General features: G+C 56.1%; 1 protein-coding gene and 1 long non-coding RNA gene across 14 annotated transcripts in view; one reads left to right on the plus strand and one right to left on the minus strand.

Moving 5' to 3' along the window:
* Positions 1-27,312, plus strand: part of POU2F2 (POU class 2 homeobox 2) — a 77,393-nt gene that overhangs the window by 20,222 nt on the left and 29,859 nt on the right. For 4 of the 13 annotated variants that reach the window (XM_034638860.1, XM_034638861.1, XM_034638857.1 and 1 more), the window contains exon 1: positions 21,499-21,615. The exons of 1 other annotated variant lie outside the window; for it this stretch is intronic. In XM_034638860.1, coding sequence (XP_034494751.1) covers positions 21,549-21,615 — 67 coding nt within the window. In that variant the 5' untranslated portion in view covers positions 21,499-21,548. Of the gene's footprint in view, positions 1-21,497; positions 21,616-27,312 lie in introns of those variants that run through there. 8 more of the 13 variants (XM_034638862.1, XM_011230707.3, XM_034638865.1 and 5 more) reach the window with 3 other exon arrangements.
* LOC117795217 lies at positions 19,429-21,458 on the minus strand. Its single transcript, XR_004619104.1, has 3 exons — positions 21,413-21,458; positions 20,958-21,105; positions 19,429-19,571 (listed from the first exon to the last, which is right to left on the minus strand). It is a non-coding gene; the product is annotated as an uncharacterized LOC117795217 (long non-coding RNA).

Raw genomic sequence — 27,312 nt, forward strand, 5'->3', positions numbered from 1 at the left:
AGGCATAAACACTACTACTCTGAACTCACGGGTCTGCAAGGCACTGGGTCAGGAGAGAGTGGGATGTGATTGACCTGTCTGGGGGGCCTCAGGCAGTCTTTGAGAGGAGGAGGTGGTGAGGGGTGGTTCCTGAAGGGTTAGGAGAAGCCAAGGCTTCCATTACTGTTCCAGTGGGGGGGTCAGTATTGCAGGTTGTGGATTCTGGCCTGGCCTGGCCTCAGAGTCCCCACGGCTAGCTACTCTCCACTGGGCATCTAAGGCCCTTCCAGTGCTGAGCAGGGAACAGGTGTGTTCCCAACTTGTCTCCTTCTATCCTTCCACAAAATAGCTTGGTGGCCTTCGGTGTGAATGAGGCCCGGGAGTCCCACAGGTTGCTCAGACACCAGCACCAGGGCATGCCCCGGGCGCCCACACACCCTGAGGGAGAGTCTGGATTGCCTCAGACATAGGAGCTCAGCTGTGGGTGACAGGTTTCTCTTGCTGGGTCTGGTGAGAGGTCTTAGAACCCAGGGCAGCTTAAGAGGCGGGGACGCAGGGCTGCAAGGGGGTTGCCTCCTCTTAAGGGTGAGAGTATGGGTGTGGCAGTGGGACGCTCCAGGATCTGAAACGCAGGCCTGAGTGGCATTGCAGGTATTCTGCAGACCAGAACCAATTAGTCAGTAGGTAGGGTCGGGGATTTGCTTGGATGCCTCAGGCCCAGTTAGTCATCCTTCTGTTGCGAAGGGCCATGCCAGCTCACAGGCTAGAGGAATTGGGCGTGAGCTGTTACAGATGGGCCTTGGGGGTAGGGTGGGCTGGAAGGAGCTTCAGTATGGGGGCGGCTCCTCGGATGGGGGCGGGCTGCAGCGTGCGAGGATGTGGTCCCGGACTAGGCTGTGTGAGGCCGCAGGCAGTGGGAGCTCCTCACTGGGTGTGGAATCATGATTCGAGGGGCTGTTTGCTGTAGTGGTGGGATGCTGGGAGGTGTCAAGAGATCACTCAATCCCTTTGACTGCCTTTGCTGTCTCTGGGTGGGTGGAGAGAGCTGTCACCCACCCAGGACTGGGAGTGTCTGTCAGCCGCAGGGTGGGGCGAACAGATGCGGAAGAGATGCACATGGCTCTCATCTGGGGACAGCTTCAGGACCTGCTGGGTCCCCGGCAGGTCCCCAGAGCAAGTGAAGGCTGAAGTGGCCACCATCCTGGCGGGCTTGGAGCCCCAGGGGCTGAGGGCAGGCCCTTGGCCCTAACTCCACATAGAGAGCTGGTAGGCAGAGGGCAGGCCAGAGTCTGACCCTGGGTAGCTTTAGCAACGTTTCTTGGAAGTCATGACGAGCACTCCCAGCCCACTCACACACCCCCGCATTGTCCAGCTCACATTGTCTCTGCTTCTGGCTTCCTTCCTCTCCTCTTCCTCATCCTGGGGCTCCACCCCTGTCCCCTTCTTTTTTCCTTTGCTTGGTTTCATCTGGGTCTTGGCTTCTCCATTATGCCCCGCTCCCTCCTTGTTCTGAGCCTGGGTCTCTTTCCAGTCTTGCAAGCAGCGTGTGTGCAGTTCCACATCTAGCTTGCTGTCTCCAGAGAGAGCCACATGGAGATGTGGACCTGGTGGGGATGGGGGGGGGCAGTGAAGAAGAGAGAAGGAAAAATGGTGCTTGAGGGAAAAACAAGAAAGGAGGTGTCCCCCTCTCACCCGGCCTCACCACCCCCAGGACAGCTTCTGAGGGCCCCATACAACCATCTGCCCTCCTCTGGGGGCATGTGTGGACAGGAGGGCCAGAGGGGTCATCGGAGAAAGGGAGAGAGAGAGCCAGGAGAAAGGGAGAGAGAGAGCCACGGGGGACTCAGGGAGCACCCTGCAACAGAGAAGTGCCTGGAGAGGAGGAGCAGCTGAGAAGAGCAGACAAAGAGACCAGGAAATAGGAAAAAGTCAGCCAGGAGAGCAGAGCAAGGGGCTCAGAGACAATTAGAAAGAGTGTGTGCATGAGGGCACAAAAGTGAGCTGCTGGAGCTGAGGGCCACTAGCCTGGGGGGCGCAACGGGGGTAGTGGGGATGCACCCCATGCCTGGTGTGTATGGCCCCACCCCTCACCAGTCTGCTGTGGGACAGAGTGTCAGCAACTTGCACTTGGCCAAGGCCCCTGGTTTGTGCATCTTATAGGAGGAGGGAGAGATGGCGGGGACTTAGGAGGAGGGAGGTACTGCCCCCCCTGCCCCCCCACTGTGTGACCAGGAGCCGGGTCTGCTCCCACCCCAGATAGGGAATCTGTCCATCCGTCCATCCTGTCCCCTGCATTGGCTCACAGGGGCCTGGAGAACCATGGGCCCTTAGGGTTTGGGCACCCCTGATGGGGCGGCGGGGGGGTGGACCATGGAAAGAAAGCCGTGAGTGTGTGTGTGTGTATGTGTGAGCGCAGGAGCACACACAGGAGTGCAGGAGGAGAGACCACTTTGCACTAGGCCTCCGTTAGCTCCTCTCTAGCGTTACCGCCTCAGTGTCCCCCGTGTTCCCAACTTCTCTCCATCTCCAGCTGCCTGGCTCTCGAGGTCTCTCGGCAGCTGTCTCTGCCTTTCTGTCTCGCTCTCCCTGTCTGTCTCAGTCTTCTACAGCAATCTTTCTGTGTCCCTCTGTGCATCGCTACCGTCCCCCCCGACCCCTCAGTTCTCTGCATCTCTGGCCCACATCCTCGCTTAATCTGCGTGTCTCCATCTCTGCGCCTTGCGCACAGTCTCTCTGTCTGTCTGGTCCCGGTGTCTGTGTGTCTCTCCACCACCCCAGTTGCTCTTCTTCTGCTCCCTTTCTCCTCTCTTGCCTCCTCTGTCTGGGTCTCTCCCAATCTCTTTCATCCTCTGTCTCTCCTGTCCCTGTCTCTCTGGGTCTCTGGCTGTCCATCCCTGCCTCTGTGTGTGTGTCTCTCGCTCCCCCTCCCTCCCCCCTTTTTTCTGTTTCTAACACCCACACTCACATCCTACCTCAGGAGTAATTGCTTTTGTCTGGGTTGGACTGGACTTGTGGTGGGGGGAGGGCGGGGGGCGGGTGGCTGAGGAGCAGAGGTCCAGTGCCCAAGTGGGGAGGGGGCTGAGGGGGCGGGGGCCCTGGGCCCGTCCTGGCAGGGATCTGGGGCCTCCAGCCGGGAAAGGAAGGCAGCAGACCCTCACATTTGGATTTGGAGGCGATGTAGCTATAGTGATAGAACGGGCCAGCCAGCACTGCAGTGGCAGTCTCTGCTGCCTCACCACCCTCCCCCACTCAGAGACCCTCCCCCCAACACTGTCAGATGCACCGAGTCACCATGACACACAAGGGACACACCCAGAGCCTCCAGCACACTCGTGGAAATACACCCAGCCCTCGGCACGCAGGGACACGTGGCATCACGCAGACACCCAGAAGACACACCGGATCTCCGACACTCAAAAAGAAAGAAGCTCCAATCACACGCAGAGGCAACCGCACGTAGAGCCACCCACAGACACAGGCACAGAATCCACACACACACGGACACATGGGGACTTGCTCCACGGCCCCCTCACTCTCACAGAAACATCCGCGCTCAGGCACACTCGGGCGGTGGCTCACACACACAGATTTCCTGGAATGTGACAACACACAACCCCCACGTTACTGGGTACAGGAGATCACTGAGGTGCCCCTGGGGATATATGCACCACCACCACCTCCCCCCCCCCGCGCATGAGACAGATCTGCGTACACGCATTCAGACCTTTGGGGATGCCCAGAGTGGGGGAGACACTCAGGGAAGCACACACACATAGGCAGAGCCACCGAGTCCCCGGGGACACACCCACATACTCATGGTCACACAGACATGACTCAGTAGCTGAGACACATGGGGACGCACAGTCCTGGAGTTCCACAGCAGAGGTTAAGGACTCAAAGATACACAGCCACCCAGGTACATAGGGGACACACGCGTACCCTATACATATGGCAACTCAGACACTGCAGTGCGCTCCTGGAGCCTCCTGTTCCAAGCCTCAGAACACCCCCCCACTGCCCCCACTACACACACACACACACACACACACACACACACACACACACACGTGCAGGCCAGCCCCTGGGGCAAGGTCAAGGCATCTTCTGCCCACAGAGACCCAAGGATGGGGCAGCCAGGGGCTCTGTGGTTGGGCAGCAGGCTGCCTGGGGGTTGCCCCGCTGCTCTGAGCATCCACTCACCTTATCTTACTTCAGCATGTCCCCTGGCCTTCCCCCCCTCCATGGGCTCAGGACAGTGTCTCCCCAGCAGCCCCAGGTACCCCCTGCCATCTCCCAGAGGTCCATCCCTCTCATACCCTCAAAGGGCATCTCCCCGAGCTGCTCCCAACGGAGGGGACGCCTGCTTTCTTCCAGGGGGACTGTCCCTCAATTTATCCCAGCCACCTTACCAGTGTGACCCCCCCCCCCGTCCCCATCTGCTTCCCTGCCCACTCCCATACTCACCCCCTCTCCTGGCTGTCCAAGCTCTCAGCCTCCCTAAGCTCTCCTGCTGTAGGGGGGTGGTTGGTGGGGGGGGGGCTTGGCCCCTCAGAGGCGAGGGTAAGGGGACACAGGGGGTGGGGGACCTGGGTGCGGCTCTGAGAAAGGGAAGCAAGGCAAGCGGGGAGAGAGGGAGAGGCAGAGGCAGGCAGGCAGCCAGCCGGCTTTATATCCCTGCCGTATTGATCTACCATGTCACAGCCCCGGTCGATAGCCAGCCGAGAAAGAGAGGGAGAGAAGGGAGGGGAGGTTTGGGGGAGGGCAGCGGGACCCCTATAGTCCTTGGCCCATCTGGGGCCTCCTTGGTGGGCTGTGGGGCCATGTTCCAGCCCCCCCAAAAAAGAGGCCTGCTGTATCCTCCCCCACCTCCCCTTGGCTGCGGCCCACTCCCTGAGAGCCACTTCGATAGAAGAATTTAAGTACAGAGGACTTCCCCCATTTCTTTCTGCCTCAGGCAGCTCTTCATCTGTTGTGGGCACAGGGTTTGGGGGGAGTGGAGGGGTAGTTGGGGGTGCTCAAAGCTGTTCACTGACTTGGCTCCCCTCTGCCCTCCACAGTTGGGCTGGGTAGCTGGGCGGCTTTGAGGCAGTGTTGGGTTGGGTTGGGGGTGGACAGGAGTGCAAATCCTCCTTTGCTGTGTGTTGGTGGGCAGGGGCAGAAGAAAGAACATCTCTGAATGTCCTCTTCCCCAGCCATTGATAGCCAGGCACTCAGGAAGTCCTGTCCATGCTGGTTTCCTGCCCTTTCCGACTTGAAGTTCACCTCAAAGCTGTGCCAGGCCAGTGCTGGAGACACACCACATTTAAAATTTCTTTCTTCTCATCCCCCTCTTTCTCAGATGAGAGAGAAGAAAACTCAGCCTCTCCCTCTTCTCCCTCATCTTCCCTCAAAGTAGAACTTTCTACCACCTGCCCCCAATGTATACCTCCCCAGAGCTGGGCAGGGGAGGGAGGGATGTCTCCCCTAGGAAGGAGTAGAGAAAAGGAGAGGCTCTAGACAGCACTGAGAACCCTGGGGCTGTGCCTCCATCCTCCATCCTAGCCCTGGCTCAGTCTCCCCTCTCTGGGCCTCAGTTTCCCCCCTGTCCCCATCTAACCCTGCCCTAGCTTGAAGGTTCTGTGTGGCTCTGGGATTTGCAGGGATTAGTACAGATGGGAGGCCCGGCCATGCCTGGGTCCCAGGTGCGTCCCCCCAGCCCCCAACTCCCCGGGGCTCCGGTTCTTTGTCTGTCCAGATCCTCCTCCCCTCCTCGCCCAGCCCAGCCTCCCCGAGAGGTTGAGGAATCACCTTAGCCTTGACCCGAGGGGGAGGGCAGAGGAGGGGCAGGCGAGCCCCACCCCCACCTCCTGCCCGTGGCCATCCCCACAGTCCTCTTCCCTGCTTCCCTGAGTACCAGGCCACCCCCACCCAGCTTCGTCGGGCCGCTGTTCCCTTTGTTAGGAAGGGGGAGGGGAAAGAGCTGAGCTGAGGGGACGTGGCCTGACCCCCGACCTCTCCCCTTCCCTCCTCCCATCTGGGTCCCCAGGGGCTCAGAGCCCCCTTGACGGACAGTTCTGACCATCAGCCAAATGGCTCTGGGAGTGAGCAGGGGGCCAGGTAGGGGGGAGGGGAGGAAGGCCTGGCCGAGGCCCTGAGCCCACCAGAGAGGGGGGTGTTTCATGGGTGGAGGGAGACCCTTAGGATGAATGGCAGGGGAGATAGGCACCCACGGGGGCAGGCTCTGGGGGGAGACTGATTGAACTGGGGATGTGGAGGCAAAGTGGGGCTCAGCCCAGAGCCAGCAGCTCTGGATGCCCTGTGGGTAGGGGCCTGGCCTGGGCAGATGCCCCCACCCCGCCCCCACGCGGCCTTCGGCATTGGGAGTGCAGCGAGTTTTAAAAAAAATTAAAAGAAAAAAAATAACAGGAGCAGGAGAAGCTGGGGGAAAAAATATATAAGAAAAAATATAATAAGAACTAAGCGGTGGCTGCAGGAGAGAGAAAGGGCAGGAGGCGGGGAGGGGGGCGCAGGGGGGAGGGCAGCTCGGGCCCTGGTCGCTGCGGAGGCCCGGCCGCTGGCCTGTGCGCCGAGCCCTCCGCGTCCCCCCTGCCGGCCCCCTCCAGGCCCCGATCGATCCAGTTTCTTGGCAATAAAGCATTTTTATTGTCAGCTGCCCTGAATGCCAAATGTGAGCCTGGTCCTGCTCCCCCCTCAACCCGCTTCCTCACCACCCCTCCCCCAGCCCTCCTCCACCCCCTCCCCGCTGCTCCCCACCGCACAACCAGCATCGTCCATCACCAAGACCCCCTCCTCTTCCTCCTCATCCGTGTCAGCCGCAGTCCAGTACATCCTCAATAATCCACCGGCCCCCTCCCCATCTAGGCTGTTGGGCTTCCCGCCCTAACCCCAAACCTGCGGGGGAGCAGAAAGGTGGGCTGTGGATGAGTTGTCTTGGGGGGGCACAGGGACGGACAGGACAGTGTCAGGTGGGCAGGCAGGGAGATGATGGCCACAGGTTGAGGGAGGTGTGGACCGAAGTCAGGAGAACAGCGCAGGGGATGAGAACAGGTGGGGGACTGCAGGTCCCTGCCCCTGGGCTGGCCGGTTGCAGTCCTCCAGGGCCTGTGCCTCCCCCTTCCATGCAGCACTTGGGCCCCTGTTGGGGGGACAGGGACTCAGACACTCCTCCCACACTAGCCCCCATCAGGCGGTGGGGGGGGTCAGGGAAGCAGTTTACAGATGGCCTCGGGAGCTTCATCCCGGACTTGCTCTTGCTCCCCCCTTTCTGTTCTCTCTTCCTCTTTGTCTCTCTTTCTTTGCGTCTTTCTGTCTCTTGTCTCTGTGTGACTCTGACTCTCCGGGGATGCCAGCACCCCACACCCTTCTCTGTTCTATTTGCAGAGTCCCCGGTCATTCTTTCCCTGCACCCTGTTTCTCAACCCTACTACCTGCTTTCCCTCCCCCCTCACCTACCCTGCCTGCCCCCCATCCCTCATCTCATTGCCCGTCTTTCTTGGTCTATCCCCCCCTCACCTCCCTGCTCCCTGGGAGTGAAAATAAACAGAGGCCCAGGCCCTTGGAATGTTAGCAGGAAGTGCAGAGAAAAGATCTCAAACCTCTCTTCTCTTCTCCTGGGGGTGCCAGTGTCTGGAGTTAGAATGAAGATGCACCTGCAGAGACAGAGCCAGAGAACTGGGGGTCGGGTCCCCCAGACGTGCTGTGGGGCTTTGCTCCTGTCACTTGCCTGCCCTGTACTTTGGTTTTCCCCCTCCTGTGGGAATGGGCATGACTGGGGCCTTGAGAGGCTGGAGTTCTCTCAGGCTTGTGGGGAGGCAGCTCGGCAAGGTCCTGCTACAGGGCATGGTCACCAATCCATCCAGTTATCCTATGGTGAGGTCTCAACACTGCAGACCTGCCCTCTCACCTTCTGCTGGGGGCTGGGAAGGGGAAGCTGGAGAAAGCCCAGGATACCAAGACTTTTCCTCTGGGTCAGGGCAGGGGTGTGACCTGACCGGAGTTGTGCTTTAGGGAGTCCTGTAGGGCATGGATTCAGGATCCCAGGTTCCATTCCTATCATCAGCTCCGAGGATCACGTCACTTGTCCCTAGCTCAGTGTCTGCCAAATTCACGGGGTTCAAGAGGTATCTGCGGAGTGGGTAAGCAAGCAAGGAAGGGAGGAGGAGCCTGAAAGATGGGGGGGCAGGAGGAAGGAGAAAGAGGGCGGCTGAGATGGAGCGGGGCTGGAGGCAGGGCTGGGGACCAAGCAGGGAGGAGCAGAGGGATTCAGACATCTCTAAGTTGAACGATGGGAAATTGACAGATAGGGGGGCACTTGGGAGAGGGAGGATTCCAGGATGAACCCCAGTCTCCTTTTCAAGCCGCCATCCTTCCCCTAGGGACTCAGTGACCCTGCAGGCAACAAATCCCTATGTTGGTACAGCATTCCCATCTCCTCCCCTCAGGCCTCGCAGCTCCCTGGCTTGTGAAGGGGAGGAAGGAGTTGTGTGTCTGTGACCCCTCTGGCAGGTGGGAAGAGGCAGTTTGTGTTAGAAATATGGTACACACACACACACATGCACGGACCCACGTGCCTCGTGCTGGCTTGTGCCTAAAACAGCCCTTACTTTTCACCGTCGGTAAATGTTTTGTACGGTCTTCAGATGATAATTTTCTAATTAGTTAAAGGCCTTCCCAACAGAAGAGAGAAAGACCCCTGTGGGCTGTGTGGGGGGAGGGCCAGCCTGAGCTGGGGCCGGGCTGAACCCTGGCATGGAGACGAGGTTGGCAGGTGATTGAGATGTATGGGATTCTGGTGGGGGCCCCGGAGAGCTGGAAGGAGATGAGGGGTCTGGGGACAGAGGGTGGAGAGAAGGGCCAGAGATGGAGGATCCATCTTGCCCCCCCCCCCGGCTGCTTGAGGACGATGCCCCCGACAGGGGCCACTTCTCAGGGTGTAGGTTGTGTCAAGGCTTTCCACTGCCCGCCTTGACAGCTGGATGCAGACCTGGGAATCCCCATTCTCTCTGGCTCCAGGGGCCCCTCCTTTGAGAGGTCCTCTCTGATGGACCCTCTTTCCATGGCCCGCTCAACATTCCCCCATCCTGCCCCGAAGCCTTGGCTCATGCTGCTCCCTTATGTGCAAGAATAATAGTCCTACAACTGCTCATGACTCCTTACTTTGTGCTCAGCGCTCGACCTGCAGGATCTGGCTGAATCCCCCCTGACCACCACTGTAGGTGGTGGGCACGGTCATCATTCCCACTTTGCAGATGGGGTACTGAGGCTTAGGGAAGGGGAGTGGCTTGCCCAAGGTCACCAGCCAGTGAGTGGCAGAACCGGGGCGGGACAGCCATTCAGGCCCAAGCCAACCTGTAAATGTTTGTCCAGAGCCCACTGCAAGAGCTCAAGTTCTGCTGGAGATGCATGGGAGACGTGACTGCCTCCGTGTGCTGGGTTCAAATCCAAGCTCTCCCACGGACTCATTGTGACACCACGGGCAGGTGGTTCCCCCTCTTTGAGTCTCAGCTTACTCCTCTGGGCCATAACCACCATCTCATAGAAGTCAGTGAACGAGGAAATGTAAAAAGTCTGGCAGATAAGGTTATTTGACAAATGGCCGTGCCCTTCTCTCTCGCTGTTCTCTGAATGTTGCCAGTCTAGGTTCCAGCTTTTTCAAGCTTTCATATTTGGAGAACATTTTTTCCCCCAAAGCACCATCAATATTCATTATCTGTTTGGATCCTCCCCACTGCCCTGTAAGGGAGGAATTATGATCTTGATTTTATAGAACTGGAAAATGAGGCTCAAAAGACTCACGTCCTGCCTCAGCTGCTTGTCCCCATAAAGGATCCATGTAACTGACATATCCCACACCTCTGCTGAGCCCTTGCTGTGTGCCAGGCCCTGTGTTGGGCACTGAAGATAGAGCAGTGAACAAAACCAACACAGTCTACTTTTGTGGAGTTGATAAGCCAGAGTGGATTTGGATCTTTAAGCATAAATATCAATGAAATGCAAAATCAGAAATTGTGACAAATTACTCTGAAGACATTATAGGGAGCCAACAGAGACCGGGCAAGACATTTGAGCAGAACCTTGAAAGAGGGATAGGACTTAACTAGACTTTCTTTTTTTTTTTTTTAAATATTTTATTTATTTATTTGACAGAGAGACAGCCAGCGAGAGAAGGAACACAGCAGGGGAGTGGTAGAGGAAGAAGCAGGCCCCCAGCCGAGGAGCCTGATGTGGGGCTCGATCCCATAACGCCGGGATCACGCCCTGAGCTGAAGGCAGACGCTTAACGACTGCGCTACCCAGGCGCCCCTTAACTAGACTTTCCAGGCAGAGGGAATAGCTCATGCAAAGGGCCTGGGGTTGCAAAGAGTTTGGTTTGAGGAACAGAGAGGAGGCAGTGTGGCTTGGAGTGGGGTAGGTAAAGGGGAGAGTGGTAGGGGAAGAGATGAGAGGTGCGGGCAGGAGCCAGATACACAGGACTTTGTGGCCTGGGTTAAGGAGTTTGGGTTATTTCCCTAGCGCAGGGAAGCCCCTAAAGTCTTAAGCAAGGGAGTAACAGCCTGATTAAGTTTTAGAAAGACCCTCTTGGGGTACCAGGGCAAGAGGAAACTATGAAGGTCAGGCATGGCAGCAGTGAGACCTGCAGGGAGGAGGCTGGAGCTGGCGCCAGCCTGGGGGTGCAGAGGAATCGGTGGGGGGGGGCTTTGGGGATGGTGCTCATATCGAGGCTTCGAGTAGTGGAGCTGCCAATCCAAGGTTACACGGCCGGTCAGGTAGAGTGAGGGTCTGACCCTGCACAGACCCGGGCCTTTCCTCTCACCAGGACAGATGCTGCTTTTTCTCTAGGAGGCCAGGGGCAGCCTCTGGGAGGCAGAATCCTGAGTTGCATATTTAGTAACATTTTCAACACAAGCCTCGAAGTGCCAGCTGTTTTCGGCACTGAGGAGAAGTTCACTGCCGGACACAGGTCCTGCATGGAGGAGGTGACCGAGAGGCCTTTCTTAGGATACTCCACGGAGGAGGCAAGCTCTGAGCAAGGTAGTGCACGGGGCAAGTCAGTCCGCAGGTGTTTGCTGTCCTCACAGCTGGCCTTGCTGTGTGAACTTGGGAAATGTACCAGGGCCCCGGGGACACGGTTCAGTGTGCACCCCAGCGTTGCTGTGACTCGGGGAGGCAACCAACATGAAAGCTTCTAGCGAATGGTTCCTGTTGGCAGGAGGCCGTAGCCGGGACAGGGACAGGAAGCACGTGGGTGTCTCAGATGGCAAGCCCAGGCCCAAGCCAAAGGGAAGAGGTGGGCAAGGGTCTGAGGAGAGGTAGAGCAGGTGGACGGCGACACGGACTTTGAAGTCCAACTGCCTGGATGCCGACCCTGGTTCCATCTGGGTCAGCCCAGGCAAATGATTCGACCTTACTGAGCATCAGTTTCTTCATCTCTAAAATGGGCATATCGATAACGGTTCTCTCGTAGAACCACTCAATGAGAATATTCAATGAGAAAATGCGTGGAAAGTGTTTCTAACCAGTGGGTGCAGGGTACCTCCTTGAACCGTCTAAAGCAGAATTCTGGATTCCTTATCTCTGATCTCCTTTAGGAACTTGTCCCATCTCAGGAAATGGTTGTCACACCAAAAACCTACACATGTCCCTTGATCCTTTACTTTCCTTCAAGTGTCCAGAGCTCACAGTTTGTTTCCACTGTGGCAGGGACTGTCTCATACAATGTGGGCCAATGCGATTTTATCAAGTTAAACACCTCTGAGTAAATGTTTATGGGGCACCTCCTGCAGGCAAGGCCCTCTGTGGATGCTGCTCAGAGGCCATACAGTTCCAGGAGAGGCTCAGAGAGGTTGGGTGGCTTGCTTGAAGTCACACAGCAAGGACTCAGTAAGCTTCATAGAGGCTGAGAGAACCCTAGGACCCACTTCTATGTATGCTAAGAATAAAGGAACACCAAAATGGAGTTATAGACTTGTGTTCTCAACAACAAAATGCCAAATAACTAATATTTGCCAGGTCATGTATTAAATTATTTGATTTAGTAAAACAAAATTCATAGTGTCCCCCAGGTGGTGTGGTCTGGCAGTGGCACCCAACTGTAAAGTCAAAAATGGGAGTCTTGTTCCATGAGGCCTTCGTGAATGGGACACCTGGCCCAAGGGACACCCCTGCCCATGGCTCACTGAACCCCATCGCTGGGACCTTACCTTACCACCTATTATCTGACTCCAAAGCGGACACCTTTTCCGTCACGCTAGGTGCTTTTGCAGAAATGCAGGGAGCATGCCTGAGGGTAAGGAGAGCCGGGTTCTGGAATCCCCCTGCCCCTTCCTGGTCTGGGCAAGTCCCTGCCCACTCAGGCCCACCTCGGGCTGCTCCTCTGGAAAGAGGGGAAAGGAACAGCACCTGCTCTACTAGCTCATTGGGAAGATGCCAAGAGATGATGCAAGGAGAGCACAGAGCACATGGCTGCACGGAGCAGGCGCCAGTTGGCTGCTCATACTGCTCAGGAGAGCAGCGGGCAGCCAGGGGCTGGGGCATGGTGGTTTCAGAACTCTTCAAGGATGGGGTCCTGGGCTGATGTGCCCGGTGTCCTCAACTCCTGGCATAGGGTCTGGAAGAGTGGGCCCTCTGTGAAGGTGTAGAGTTGAATTGCACAGGAGAGACTTTGGGCCAGGCTGAGCAGGGGCTGGGGACACCAGGGAGGACAGGGGAGCTTAGTGGAAGGCCTGGCCTTTGATTTCTTCTCGACCCCCATCCGCCTCCTTGGGAGGCCAGGCAGGCAGTCCCATTAGCTTCCTTTTGCATGTGTGGAGGTCACTGTCCCTTAGCTTATTCTTAAGTAGATACCTACCGAGGTCCTCCTATGTGGTGGGTGCTGGGGACATAGCGTGAACAAGTCAGGCAAGAGTCAGATTATTTTCATGGTTCCACTCTGAATGTTGAATGTTGGGTTCACATGAACAGATTATTTAAAATAAATAAAATAAGCAGGTAATAATAGCAAGGGGTTTGGCCAGCCAACAATGGAGGTATGTGGTGAACCAAGCCTTATGATTAATGCAATTGGGGGCAGTGGAAGCCCTTTTAAAAAGCAAGATAAAACCAAACAGGATAGACATGCTCCCTGTCCTCCTGGCTTGGACATTTAGGGAGGAGGGAGATTATAAACAAGGATGTAACCTGTGAAAACTTGACTGTTAGGCAGTGAGAGGTGCTGGGGGAAGATAGAAAGGAGGAGAGGAAAGGCTAACGTGAGGCGGGATGACCAAGACCTCTCTGTGTTGAAGACATGTAAGTGGAATCCGGGAATGAGTGAGGGAATGCACCACAGAACATCTGGGGAAAGGTGGCACCAGGCAGGGGGAGAGCACAAACAAAGGTCCTGAGGCACTGCAGAGGCATGATGGGAGGTGATGTGGTAGAGGCAGGCTGGGGTCGGGTCGCATGGCAGGGTTGAGTGGTGGCCAGTTAAGATGGAGTCCCGAAGCTAGCATATTTTGTCAGCCTCCCCAGGCTTCATAGGCTTGGGACGTTAGTACCCTGGACAGCAGCTCGGTCCCTGGGAGCACTCGCAGCTATGGGGCGCACCCTACTGAACAAGGGCTTGTGTGAAGGTCTGCTTCTGTGCAGTGAATTAGGGGTGGGTGGGGAGCAGACAATACTATGACGTGTATAAGCTGGCCCCTGCCCGCAGGAAGCACAGTCATGTGGGCGCATCATAAACGTACAGCTTAATCAATCTTTATCAAGAGAACATCTGTGCCGTCACCACTCGGGTTGGGATCAAGAAGGCTACCAGCTTCCAGCAGCCCCCATCCCTACGTGGCCCTTCTCCAACAACACCCCCCACCCCTGCTGGAAGTAACCACTGTCTTCACTTTGAGGATAACCATTTCTTTGCTTTTCCTTTGTAGTTTGCCACCTATGTCTCATTTAATGTACTCTAATTTTTTTTTTTAAAGATTTTATTTATGTGACAGAGAGACAGCCAGCGAGAGAGGGTACACAGCAGGGGAGTGGGAGAGGAAGAAGCAGGCTCAGCGCAGGAGCCTGATGTGGGACTCGATCCCGCAACGCCGGGATCACGCCCTGAGCCGAAGGCAGACGCTTAACGACTGCGCTACCCAGGCGCCCCTAATGTACTCTAATTTTAATTCAAAAAATAGAGATGATCTGATTATAAAAATCAAAACCATAACAGAAAAGATTAGAAACCCTCTGCTTGCCCGGTCTGGTCCCCTCACCAAAGGTAGCTGTCATTAGTCAGTTACCTTCAGACCTTTCTCTGCATTTGTTGCTACCTGCATACCCACAGAAAATGTGTGGCGTTGTTTGTAGTCATTTTATATAAATGATATTAAATTGTATAAATCCTTCTGCAGCATGCTTTTTCACTCAGCAGTGGCTTGGAGAACTTTTCAGGTCCACCTCTGTAGGTCTGTCTCATTGTCTTTCATGACCACATACTGAGGCTGAATATACTATGATTTACTCAGACACTGTCTTATTGGTGGCATCCAGGTTCATGCTGATTTTCCTCTTTCAAACCTTCGATGTGATGAACACTTTGTGAACTTGCTGAACTCCTTGTGCATGGTGACAAGTATTACATTTAAGATTAATGATGTTCCTGTCAGCCCATGGTTCTGCCCCCATTTCACAGAGGTGAAGCCTGAGGCTCAGAGAGGTCCCAGGGTCACACAGCAAGTGAATGGAGGAACCAGTCTGCAAATCCTCATATATCTAGCTCCTAAACCAGTGCTTAGATATGCTGTACAGATATTTAGAGACTGCAGGGTGGGTGCCCTAATGCAATGAACATTCCTGGAGCCCAGCCTGCCTGCAGGCCCAGTGCTGGGCTCTGACTCCACAGTAATGATAGGACCCCGCCCTGGCCTCAAGCGCTGCCCTGTGGGGCAGCCTCAATGGGAAGTAATTGCAATGCAGTGCCATTGGTGCTAAAGCCCAGAATGCTGCCTGGACTGTGGGAAGACGAGGTCATTTACTATTAATCGGGCCTCTGGCAGAGTCAGAGAAGGCTTCCAGGGAGGGGAGATTTGAGTCAAGGCTGACAAAGGAGGCAGGAAGGCTAGGCACATAGGGGAATCCAAGGTGTTCACCAGAGGAAGAAGGTGAGCTCTGAGGGCAAAACGGCTGCACAGGTTGGCAGAGGTCCTCACCCACTTGGCTTGGAGAGCCAGGCTTGGACTTCATTCTGTGGGCTCTGGGAGCCCTGAGGGATTTATTCATTCAGTAGAGAGGGGTGGAGCACCTGCCGTGTGCCAGGCACTATTTTAAGGGCTGGGAGTACTTCAGTGAACGAGACAAAAAAAAAGACACCTGCTTTCAGAGAGCTTCCATTTCAGAGGGGGAACCAGACAGTAAAACAAGTGGGAAGTAGTTGAGCTCTAGAAAGCACTACGAAGAAAATGAAACCAGGTGATGGTGTGGAGAGAGACTAAGTGAGGGCCTCTTGGAGGAGGCAGCCTTGGTGTTGAGTTCTCAAGGATAAGAGGAATGAGAAGAGATGGGAACAGCATTCTAGGGGAGGGCTCAGCAAGGTCAAAGGCCCTGCGGTGGGGACAGACTCGGCTTCCTCCAGTGTGGCTGGTGTGTGGTGCTCTCTGTGGGCAGCGGTGAAGCCCTGCAGGACCCAGAAGGCCGTGATAGTGCAGGGACTGGGCTTGTCCCAGAGACATAGCGGAGTTATTGGAGAGCCTCTGGACCAAGGACGGTGGCCCTTGTGCTTCAGCCTTTGGACAGCTCCCTCCCTGCCTGTGGGACCGCGGAGGCCCCTCGGCAGTCAGGCTGGAGGACTGGGAAGCCTGGGCTGGATTGGTGTGGACAGCATGGGGTTGGGTAGGGGCTCCTGGGCCAAGGGCGGTGCCTTGTCAGGGGAAGGCCCGGGGCTAGGCCCCTGCTCCTTTAGCTTCCTCGGAGGCCCTGGTGGGTATGTGTTGATAGATGCCAAGGGCTCTGTTCTCAGATGACCTACAATCTCAGAGAGACATGTGCAAGCCAGGAGGAGCAGTGAGCTCAGCACAGCAGTTTGGGCACAGGCTTTGGGCTCAGAGAGCCGGTGGTGTGCCCCAGCCTAGCTGTGACCGTGGCCCTCACTTTCCCTCACTTCTTTAAAATGGGGATAACAAAAATCTTCAATAAAAGGTGAGGAGTCAGCGGAGCCCCGAGTATCCTCAGCCAGGTCCTCCTTAGAATAAGCCTGCAATACATTCCCTTGCTTTCCCTGTATTTGTCCTACAGCCAGTTGATCCATCAGACTATCTTGCCCATTCTTGTTTCATTCAAGTACAGATTGTTAGAGCTGGAAGAAGCCTTTGCGAGCTCCTCCAGCCCCTCCCACCTAGACTTGGGGAAACTGAGGCCCAGTTCAGTTCCCAAGGGGCTGCCCTAGGTCACCAAATGGCCAGTTCAGAATGGGGATCTGCTTGGTCTCTTGACTTTTGTCTTCACGAAGTCATATCACAGTGCTTCTCGATCTCTTCTTACTTGAGGTGAACTCTTGGGAATTCTGGCAGGTTTTGGGAAATTGGCGTCAGGAAGTTGAAGGTGGTACAATGAGGAATGCTGTGTCCATGTGAATTTATTAAGTATCTGCCAGCTTCTTGGTCCATAGACCTTGCTGTTTCTGAGATGCCTCTTCCTGATCTTGCCCCCAGCACTGACCTGGGCGTCTGCTTTCCTTCCCTCTGTCCATCGGTGATGGTCTCAGTATTTACCCAAGCCACATGAACATGGACCCTCATGGCCCCAACTTCCCTGTCATCTTGGCCATTGTCCCAGCCTCCTCTCTGTCTCCAGATTCCACCCACCAGCCTGTCCTCATGCCACAGATCTCTTACACACACTGTCCCTGTTCAAAAGCCTTCCACCTACAACATCAAATCCAGCCTTAAGGCATGTATGGTGCCCTGCCCATATCTTTCTTTTTTTCTTTTTTTTTTTAAAGATTTTATTTTATTTATTCGACAGAGATAGAGACAGCCAGCGAGAGAGGGAACACAAGCAGGGGTAGTGGGAGAGGAAGAAGCAGGCTCATAGCTGAAGAGCCTGATGTGGGGCTCGATCCCAGAACGCCGGGATCACGCCCTGAGCCGAAGGCAGACGCTTAACCGCTGTGCCACCCAGGCGCCCCAATGCCCATATCTTTCTCATCCTAGCTTGAAGTCTCCCTTCTCTTCAACCTTTCGAAGGCGGGAAAGGTACTTCTTTGCTCCTGGGCTTCATTCTTGACTCCTCCCCCCACTCCCACCCCACCTTCAGCAAATCACCAATCCTGTTGGGTCTACTCTCACAATTGCTTCTAGGGACACCTGCTCTTTTCCTCCCCCACTGCCTCCACCCTGGCCCCAGCCATCATCCCCTCCATCTCACGTAGACACCACCCATTTCCTCACAGCTGACCTTCCTCACACTCCAGCCCTTTAGTCTGGCCTCCCACGGGGGCCCAAATCGTCCACAAAAACATTCACAGAACCACGTCACTTCCCTGCTTAAGACCCTCTCAGTGGCGTCCCGCTGTGCTTGCAGTAAAATCCAAAATGCTTGGCTGGCCTGCAAGGCCCTGGGGTCTGGCTCTGCCTCTCCACTTTGTCTCTTCTATCTGCCCTGTCTGCTGTGTACCAAGCCATACGCACCTCCCTTCCCACCTCTTCTGTTCCCGTTGTTGGCAGCCCGCTTCCCCACATTCTCGAACAGGCTGTGTAAATGCCACCTCCTCACAAGCCTTCTGTACCACACCACCCTCTGTCTTCCATCAGGTTATCAGGCAGGTTTCAGCCCAGCTCATCTGTAGGTCCTCAGGCCCTAGCCCAGGGTTTGGCACCAAGGGACATGCAGGAAACGTTTGAATTGAAGGACATGGAAGGGTTGGCCTACCTTCAGCCAGGAACTGAGGAGTCAGAGGGAGTCATTGCATTGCTAAATATCAAGACTAAGGGCTGCGGGAGTGGGGCTTTGGGCCGCGAGGAGATTTGGTGTGCCTCAGTGGGCTTTCTGCTGTCCACTGGAGGTTGGGGGGCATTTCGAAGCTTTAAGGAGGCCCATGGTGCAGTAGAGAGAGAGCAAGCTGTGCGGAGGACAGGTCTGGGTTAGAATCCTGACTCCGCCATTCACATGCTGTGTGATGTGGGGCAAGTGACTTCACCTCTCTGGGCTCCAATCATCAGTAAAATGGGGATGATCATAGACCTTACTTTCTCAGATTGTCATGAAAATTAGAAATGTATTGGCTCAACTAGCACAGAGTAGACAGTGCTGCTGCTGCTGCTGGTGTGGGTGATGATAGCGAAGAAGACATATATTTTTAAGTCCCTGGATGCTCCGAAGCAGATCATGGGGTGGTTGCAGCTTGACCTTGACTTGGGGGGGGGCCACTGGAGAAGCAGTTTTGAGGGCAGGGTGGACAGTGAAGCAGGTGTGTAAACAGGAAATGAAGGCTCAAGTCCAGAAACCAGGAAAGTGGGGGAAGAGGTGGGCAAGCAGCGCCCAGGTCAGGCCGAGGCTAGGTTTGGTTCGATACTTCCTGCTGTCCACTGGAGGATGGCCTTGCAGTAGGACTAGCCAGACACCTCTCTGTCTCTGTGTCTGCGTGCCACTCCTCATCCTGTTCTATGTGTTTGGGTCCCTAAGCCAGTTTTCCTGACACCCCCCTTCCCCCCCCCCCAGAGGCTGCCCCACCTGTTCTGTGCTGAAGGCCGATGTGTTAAGATGAAGAAGGAGGTTGGTATCAGTGAATCACCAGTTCCTCTCCTGGCCCAGCTGTTGACTCGGTGTGGCCTGCATCCCTGTCTCCCTATCTCCTGCCAAGCTGGGGGTCTGAGGGGCCTCTCTGAGCGCCCACATGTGCAGCCCTACAGATGAGGCGGCACTTGTGAAGAAAGACCCCTTGGGTCCCCACGCACAGCAGGGACGTGTGGGGGGCTGAGTGGAGAGGTCGCCAGAGACAGCAGGAATCCCAAAAGAAGCCGGGGAACCAAGCCACAGAGAGGATCCCCAGGGGCAAGAGAGAGGAAGAGGCCATCGCTGGGGGCCCTGAGGGGTGAAGAATCCCGCTCTGCTGTCCCCGGTGGGCTGGCTGCTCCCCCTACCACTCCCCGCCGGGCCCCCAGGGGACCTCGCTCTAATAATGTATTTGATTGACTCGCCGGCCGCGTACAAGCGATTATTGTCTTGTCGGGAGTCAAACGTATCGATCTGGTGAGAAATATGAGCAGAGCAATGGGGCCCGCGTGTCAGTTACCAGCCCCGCTGGCCCTGGGGAGCCCCCTACGTCTCCTTTAATTACCGCTCAGCCCTGAGCCCAGCCTGGCCTCCCCTGCACCACCTCCCTCCCAGGCTCCCCGCACCCCTAGAGGCCCCCCACTGCTCCCCAGCTCCCATGTCCTACCTGCTTTGCTTGAGGCCTCTTCTCTGGCTGAGAGGCCACTATACGCCCTGCCTGGGCCTCCCGTTCCTGGCTGCCAGGCCTTCCCCACCCCGTGGCCCCGAACTCTGCCCCTCTGTCCTCACCCGGCAGGCAGACATCTCAGACCCATTCTTCTTCCACTCCGTGACTCCAGCTCAGGGACTCAGTCAGCCTGGGAGGCAAGACATGTAGGGCGATTTTATCTCTTGGGGGAGTGCTTGAGGCCTTCCCTGGCTCCCCCACTCAGCTACAGACCTGGGAGGGTAGCGCCAGAAATGGATGGTGCTTCTCTTCGCACTCACCCTAAGGGCCTGACACCCAGTATGTCCAAAAGTAGGTACTGACATGGATGACACTGACTATGTCCATGGTGGAGCATGGGGGTGGCTTGGTGGGGTTCTGGCCCCCCATAATGTCCTTGTGACTCATTTCCAAGCCCCTGAAGACAAATCCTAAATCAAAACAGAACCTGCGGTGTCAAGACAAGACTCCAGTACTCACTGCCACCAGCCAGACTGCTGTCTGGAAGGCCCTCATGTACAGAAACCCTGCACCTGAAAGAGAGACAGGGGTGGACCAGGAGGCCGGAGGTCTGAACTGGAGCTGGGCTGATGCTGTGTGGTCTCTGGATCTCCTCAGTGCAACGGCCTTTCTGATATGGGATGTTGTGGAGTGTAGATAGCTGGGAACTGTCTCCTCTGTACAGATGTAATAGCCGCTGGCCATCCCCAGTGAGTGGGCCTGCCTGTCCGGGTGCACAGGGCATGGGTGCAGAGGGAAGGGCACTCACGAAGGTCTGCCTGTGTGTTCTAGCCTGCCTGAGTGTGCATGGGTGTGAGCTTGGGCACGCATGGCCAGGAAGCATGCCCGGGCACACACGTGTAGATGTGCCCTTGTGCCCACATGAGGGAACAGAGGGGTTTCTGTACACAGGAGTCACCAATGGTGGGTAGAGGGGGTTGGTGTTGGACCCTGAGCACATAGAGGAGGGTTCCCTTGTCTGCGTGTGCACACGTGTGTGTGAAGTGCCGGGGCCCATGTGTGTAAATACTTGAGTGTATGTGTCTGTCTGGGTGAGTCCAGGCGTCTGTGCGCGCGTGTGGTTTAGGGGTCCCTCAGGGTGGGCTCGGCGAGTCCTGCGAGGCTGAGGGCGGGCAGGCTGGCTGTGCGGAAGCGCCAGGGGGCCTGGCAGCCTCAGACCGGGCGCAGGGAGGAGGAAGAGGGCAGCGGGCCCGGCCTCGCCTTTGTGCGCGCGGCAATGCGCTGGGAGTCCTGCGCCTTTGTGTGACCCTCGCAGGTGTGCGCGCGGGGGNTCCGGCCTATTGGCTGGGCGCTGCCGCCCTCTGGCGGGCGCGGAGGGAAATGCTGGGCCGGGAGCGCAGTTCTGAAAAGGGCCGGCGGGCAGTCGGGGGACCCGGGGCTCCTTAACCGAACCGCCTCAGGCTCCCGCATTTGCCCCCTGGCAGACGTCTTGCCACTCTGGGCCAAGGCCCCGCCCCGTCGCCCGCACTGCCACTGCCCACGGGCACCGCTTCGTCTCAGTGGACGGAGGCCTCACCTGCGGACAAGTGCATGGCTGGGTACCTCCCTTCCCACAGCCTTGCAGGACACCCACTGCAAAGGTCTCTTCCTGCTGTACTTCTTGGCTTCTTGGCTCTGGGCCCTCGGAAAGGCCACCTCAGCTCTCTGGCCCTCAGTCTTTTCGTCTGCAAAATGGGGCAAATAGTGATCACCTCAAGAGACGGTGCCTGTCAAGTGTGCCTGTCAAGCCCGGCATTTTGAAAGTCCCCCCGGCCCCCCGCCCCAAAACTTCTAGCCAGTGTTTAGTGTTGTTGTTGTTATGGGCCCACCGTCTCCCAGACCCACATGCCCTGTTCCAGATGTGTTTGCCTTGGTGGAGGCAGCTAGAGGGCTGGGGCAGCTGTTGCAGGCACCTCCTGGAGACCCAGCTGGAGGAGTCAGCTCCTCCAGCCTACTTGTCCTGTGGCCCACCCCCACTTCCCCAACACACACATGATTTGGGGTCCTCTGCCTCCTGAGGTGGGCCTTTGGACCGGAGTATTTTCCCTTCTGAAGGGGGCGGACCCTGTGGTTTCCTCCCTGGGTGACTTCCGGCTGAGAGGGCTTGGCCCCCAGAGAGGGCGGGGAGATGACACAGTTGTTCCCCCAGCCCTGCGGGGCGGGCAGCATGGTTCACTCCAGCATGGGGGCTCCAGGTAAGGGGCCTGGGGCCAGCGCCGCCGGCTGCCTTCCCTGACTTTCCTCCTTAGCTGTCTCCTCTTACTTTCTTTCACTCTGTACCTCAGCAGCTCCCCCTTTCCCACCCTGCGTCCCCACGCTCAGCTCCTCTTTCCCCTTCCCTTCCACTCCAGACACCTGGGGGCTTCTGATCTCTCCCCTCATCTGTGCTGCAGTGTTCTGAGGGCTCTGGGGGATGGGGAGGATGGAGCCCCGTAGTGGTAACAGGCTTTTACATGGAGGGCCAGTGGGTGGGCTTCTTGGTTGGGGACTGCAAAGGGGTGGGAACACTGAGTTGCAGGACTTTTCAGTGTGTGTGTTTCTGTGCGTGTGTCTGTGAGTGGTAGTTCTGAGTCTTCTGAGTGTGCCTGTCATGTGTCTGTGTGTGAGGGGCTGTTGTGTGTGGCATTGTGGGCTCTCCTTGGCAGTGATCTCTTGGCTCACTGCCTCACTTCATTTGTCTCAGATGTCACCTCCTCAGGGAGGCCTTCCCTGACCTCCCTGTCTGAACTGGCAACCAATCCCTCCATTCTCGGTCCCCTTGCCCTGCTTTGTCTTTCCTTTATGGCATTTATCGCTGCCTGAAAATTTATTATATGTCAGTTGACCGAGTGAATGTTTGGTGCCAGGCACCATACAAGGTGATTTGTATTTGTTGGCTCATTTGGTAAAATGTGTCCATCTCTGCATAATGATAGTCATCTCCCAGCAGTGCTGATGGGACAGTTAAATGAGGTAATGTGTGTAGATGCTTAACACAGTGCCTGGAACACAGCAAGCATCAGAACTGCGTGATTGTTTCATTTGCGGTCATATAGACGTGAGTGTTGGTGTGTGTCACATTCGTGAGTGTCAGCGGGTGTGAGTCCTGGTTTGGCGTGTCCCATCGTGTCTGCATCTGTGTGCGCGGGCATCCCTGGGATCCTTCAACAACATATATTTATTGAGCAGTTCTGTGCTGGGTGTTGGAATACAACTGAAAAAGGGAGCTTTCAGTCCATCCTCCTGGAGTTCCCAGTTGGGAGAGACAGACCTGTTGCCAGATAGAGGAGGAGGCATGTGCAGGGGGTCAGGGCTGGGATGCTGGAGACACAGGAGTCGTGGGAGCCTAGAAGACCGGCCCAGTTGAGCCACTGGGGTGTCAGAGAGGGCTTCCTGGAGGAGGGGACGTCTGGGCTGAGATGCGAAGAATGAGTGGGTATGAGCAAGGTGAAGGAGGTGAGGGAGGAGGTTGAGATGGAGGGAAGACTACTTGCAAGATGGCACGTGATTATTTATTGGGGTGACTGTATGTGCGCACATACAGTGTAGACACAGAGATCCAGGGTGTCTGCACACGCATGCTGTCTACTCCACCACGGACTCATCCCTGTCTGGGGTTGAATGGGGGCCTCGTACGTGCTGGAAGTACTGAGTTAGACCCCTAACTGGGGATTTCTCACAGAACTGCCCTGCCTGGGAGGCCCACCTGGCTTCCCTGCCTGGACACGCGTTAATACGCTGCATGGTCTTGGGCAGATCACTCGTCCTGCCTGGGCTCACGCTCCACACCTGTGGACTGGGCTCAGGGGTACACCCTGGCCACCTCCCAGGATGAGCTGATTCTGGGCATGTGAGCGTGCACGCATTTGTGTATATGTCTGTCTGAGTGGCCTGGGTATGTGTGTGTCACCTATCTGTGTCAATCTGTATGTCTGTGAGTGACTCTGGATGTGTATGTCCACATCTATGTGTATCTGAGTAACTGTGTGAGTGTGTATGGGTGTGTGTGTATGTCTCTGTGTGTGTCTGTCTGAGTGACTCTGGGCATATGTGTGTGTCTATCTGAGTGACCTGAGTGTGTGTGTGTATGCACATCTGTATCTATCTGTATGTCTCACACTGTGAGTGACAGTGTGTGTGCATGTGTGTGTATGTTACATATATGTCTATTTGTATGTCTGTGTGTGACTCTGGGGTGTGGTTCGGGGTGCGTGTGTGTGTGTGTGTGTGTGTGCATGTATGTTTATTTGAATGTCTGTGAGTGACTCTGGGGAGTGATTCGGGGTGTGCGTGTGTGTGTAAGTGCAGGTGTGCATGCACATGTCTGGGTGTGTGTTTTGCAAATCTACCCATGTCATTGTGTCTGGGCATATGTCTTCTCCGCCAACATTCTTGTCTGGGATCTGTGCACACCTGTCCCTGCGTGTGTTTGCGTGGTCTCTGTCCTCGTCTGGGCCCTGCCTGGCTGAGGCTGTGGTGTATGTGCGATGTGGCAGCTCTTGCCTGTCGTCGGCACAGCTGTGGGGCCACCCTCTCTTGTTGTGTCTGCTGCCTCTCTCTCCATTCCTCCCTTCTGACAGCTCAGAACTGTTCACTCCCTTGAGGCCACCCAGGGACAGATGTGGGGCGGTGGGGGTGTGAGGTGCTGCTCCTAGGGAGGCAGGGACCGGGCCAGCTGGGCCCACAGAGGTTCCCGGCAGTGCGAACCCTGCCCACAGGGGCTCCCAAGCCGCAGCCTTGATTGAAGCCGGCTCTGAAGGCAAGAGACCCAGGGGACAGGCCAAGAGGGGCCAGGAGGGGTGAGGGGCAGCCCTTGAGCCCTCTATATTTAGTCCCATTTTCGGTAAGTGCTAACGAGAAGCTGGCCCAAGTCTGCTAAAACCGGCTGGGGGAAATGCAGAGGAGAAGTGAAAGTCCGGGGAGGGAGGGGCTAGGGAGGGGTGGGGAGGGCGGAGGGGACCCAGAGTCCCAGGCCTGAGGCAGTGGGGCAAGCGAGTGTGACCCCAAGGGTGTGGGTAGCCCTGGGTGTGTCTGACTCCAGGATGGTGGGATTCAGGGGGCCCAGTAGAATTCTGCATTGCTTTGTCCTGCCTGGCCCTCTAAAGAATTATGTACCTCCTGGGATGGGAGAAGGGAGGGGTGACCATGGTCATATAACCAAGCAGCCTTTCTGTGTGAATGAGGCCTTGAGATGAGCTGCGGCAGAAGGCGCCAGGGAGCCGGAGCATATTAGGATCACCTGGTGGGGGTGGAGTTGGTGGCTTTTCAAAAATCCAGATGTCCAGGTCTCCCCTTGTCCCAGTGAAACCAGAGTGTCTGGGTGGGAGTAGGTGTCTGTGTTTCTCTAGAGTCAAGAGAGAGGGGCCTGGGCCAAGGCCAACAGCCTGCAGGACTGGCACCTCAGCAGGCCTCTTAACGGATTGCCAATGCCCTCAGGTGTTCAGGCAACATTTGGCTTTGGATCTGTGGTGGAAATGGAGTCCCCTCTTCATCTTTGGTGGGCATGATTCAATGATTTCCCTCATGCCACCTTTGCCTCCTCAGCCACTATCCCTGCAGAGATTACTTTAAAGGTTTAGGTTGGAGTTGCTTGGGGATTGGTGCTCAAGGTCAAGGTGGCAGGTGGCAGCAGGGAGAGACGCTTGTCTGGGACAAGATTGGGTCCTGGTCTGTCAGAGATTCTTGCATGCATTCGTTCATTCCAAAGACAGAGTTCCAGCCAGGGCTGTTATGACAACAGCTTGGGCTCTAAGGAGCTCATAGGCTGGAGCAGGGGGACATTGTTGCCCAGGGGTCAGAGTGTGTGAGGGGGCAGAGGCAGGGGGTTCCCAGAGGACAGAGACACTAACCACCTGAGGAGACAGGGAGGACCTCACAGAGAAGGTGACGTGTGAGCTGGGACCTTAAAGAGGAGCAGGAGTTTGTTAGTGGAGAAGAAAAGGTCGCCAGGTGGGGGAAGGGCAGAGGCGAAGGCCTGGAGGAAGGAGGGAGATCAGGGTCTCGGGGCACCCTTGTGCACTTGACCCACACATCCTGGGCTGAACAGTGTTGGGGACCCCAAGATGAGTCAGACCTGCCCTCAAGGGGTTCCTAGTCTGACGGGGGAGACATACTGGGGCCCAGATGGCTGCAGCCTCTAGGTCAGTCACCAGGGGAGAGGCCGGGCCAGCGGGAGCCGGGGTGGAGGAAGCCACCGTCATAGAGGACAGAGCCTGTGCTGGGGCCTGAAGGATGAGTAGGAGGTCACCAGCTGGACAGAGTAGGGGACAGGCTTCCAGGCAGTGGCACAGCCCACACCGAGGCCTCAGGAAACATGTTAAATGGCAGAGAGACAGTAGGACGGGGCATTTAGCAGGACAGGGCAACGTTTAGCACCTACTCTTCTGAGCTGGGTGATGCCAGGGAGCCAGCAGTGAGTCAGAGCAGGCCTGCCCCCTGGTCTGGTGGGAAAGGACGCAGACACAGAAGCCCTGTGGGCTCAGGGCTAGGACAGTGGGAGGGCATGACCGTGGGAGGTTGTATTATTTTCCCAGGGCTGCTGTCACGGAGTACTGTACGCTGGGTGTCTTAAACAACAGAAATTAATTTTCCTGAAATCTGGGAGCTGGAAGCCTAAGGTCAAGGTGGCAGTGGGGTTGGTTTCTTTGGAGGCTTCTCTCCTCGGCTTGGGGGGGCCCACTTCTCCCTGTGTTTCACATGGGCTACTTTCTGTGTGTCTGTGTCCCAATTTCCTCCTCTTATGAGGACACCAGTCATATTGGATTAAGGCCTACCGTAATGGTCTCATTTAACTCGATTACCTCTTTAAAAACCCTATCTGGGCTTTTCTTGGGGAGATGGGGAGCTATGGAAAGGTTCAGGGCCAGGCTGTGGGAAGGATCTCCCTGGGGCCAGAGGGACACTTGTTGGGAGGAAGGGCCGGGGAGGGGGGTTGGAGCAGGGGTCTCAGGGATGCGAGGAGGGGTGGGATGCAGGATCACACAAGCATTAGCAATTGCCGGTAGCTGGACCAAGTTCTGGGCCATGTAAAGGCAGGCTTAGGCAGGACCCCTGCCCTTAGTGTCCTGGAGTCAGGACTGGGGTCTCTCACCTGGGACCAGCACCCGGGACCACCTCCTGTGTCTCTCAAGATCATTAGCCACTCACCGCCATCCTAGTGCCTAGAAGTAGGGCCTGAGCTCTCATAGCATCCTGGGCGCCTGCACCCCACACCACCTCACCAACCTATGCCTTGATAGTACTGTGTACTGGCTTTTTTTTTTTTTAAGCTTTTAATTTCTGTTTTTATGTGAAAACATACTTACAGTAAAGTGCTCAAATTTTAAGGGTGCACCTTGATGCATTTTTCCCTACATATGGAACCACATAACCACCAAATAGGTGACGATACAGAACATTTCCAACCCCCTGCAGGCCTCCTCACACTCATTCCCCGTCAGCAGCCCCCAAACGTTACCCATAATCCGACGTTGGCCATCTGATATCATCTTGCCTGTTTCTGAGCTTCCTGTAATTGGAATCCTACTGTCTGTCTGCTTTTGTGTCTGATGTCTTTCCCTTGGTGTCGTGCCTGCAAGAGTCAGTGGTGCGTGTGATGCTGGAGTTTGCTCCTTTTCTTGCTGTGGGGCGTTTCATTGTACGGACATACCACACTGTGTCCGTGCGCTGATAGGCCCTTGACTTGTTTCCAGTTTGGGGCCATTTGGAAGGGGCTGCTGTGTGCCCGTAGGCTTGGGGGGCAGGATTCTCCTCTGTCTCAGGAGGATGCTTGGGAGTGGATGTGCTGGGTCCTAAGGAGGGGGCACCTCTTCAGTTTTCCTGAATTGTGCTTATATCGATTTACACTCCCACGAGCAGTGTGTGACCTGGCTTTTTAATCAGGAATTTTAAACCCGAGTGGCGTTTCGTGTCGA

This window comes from Ailuropoda melanoleuca, chromosome 12 (assembly GCF_002007445.2).
Source record: "Ailuropoda melanoleuca isolate Jingjing chromosome 12, ASM200744v2, whole genome shotgun sequence".
Classification (NCBI taxonomy): Eukaryota; Metazoa; Chordata; class Mammalia; order Carnivora; family Ursidae; genus Ailuropoda; species Ailuropoda melanoleuca.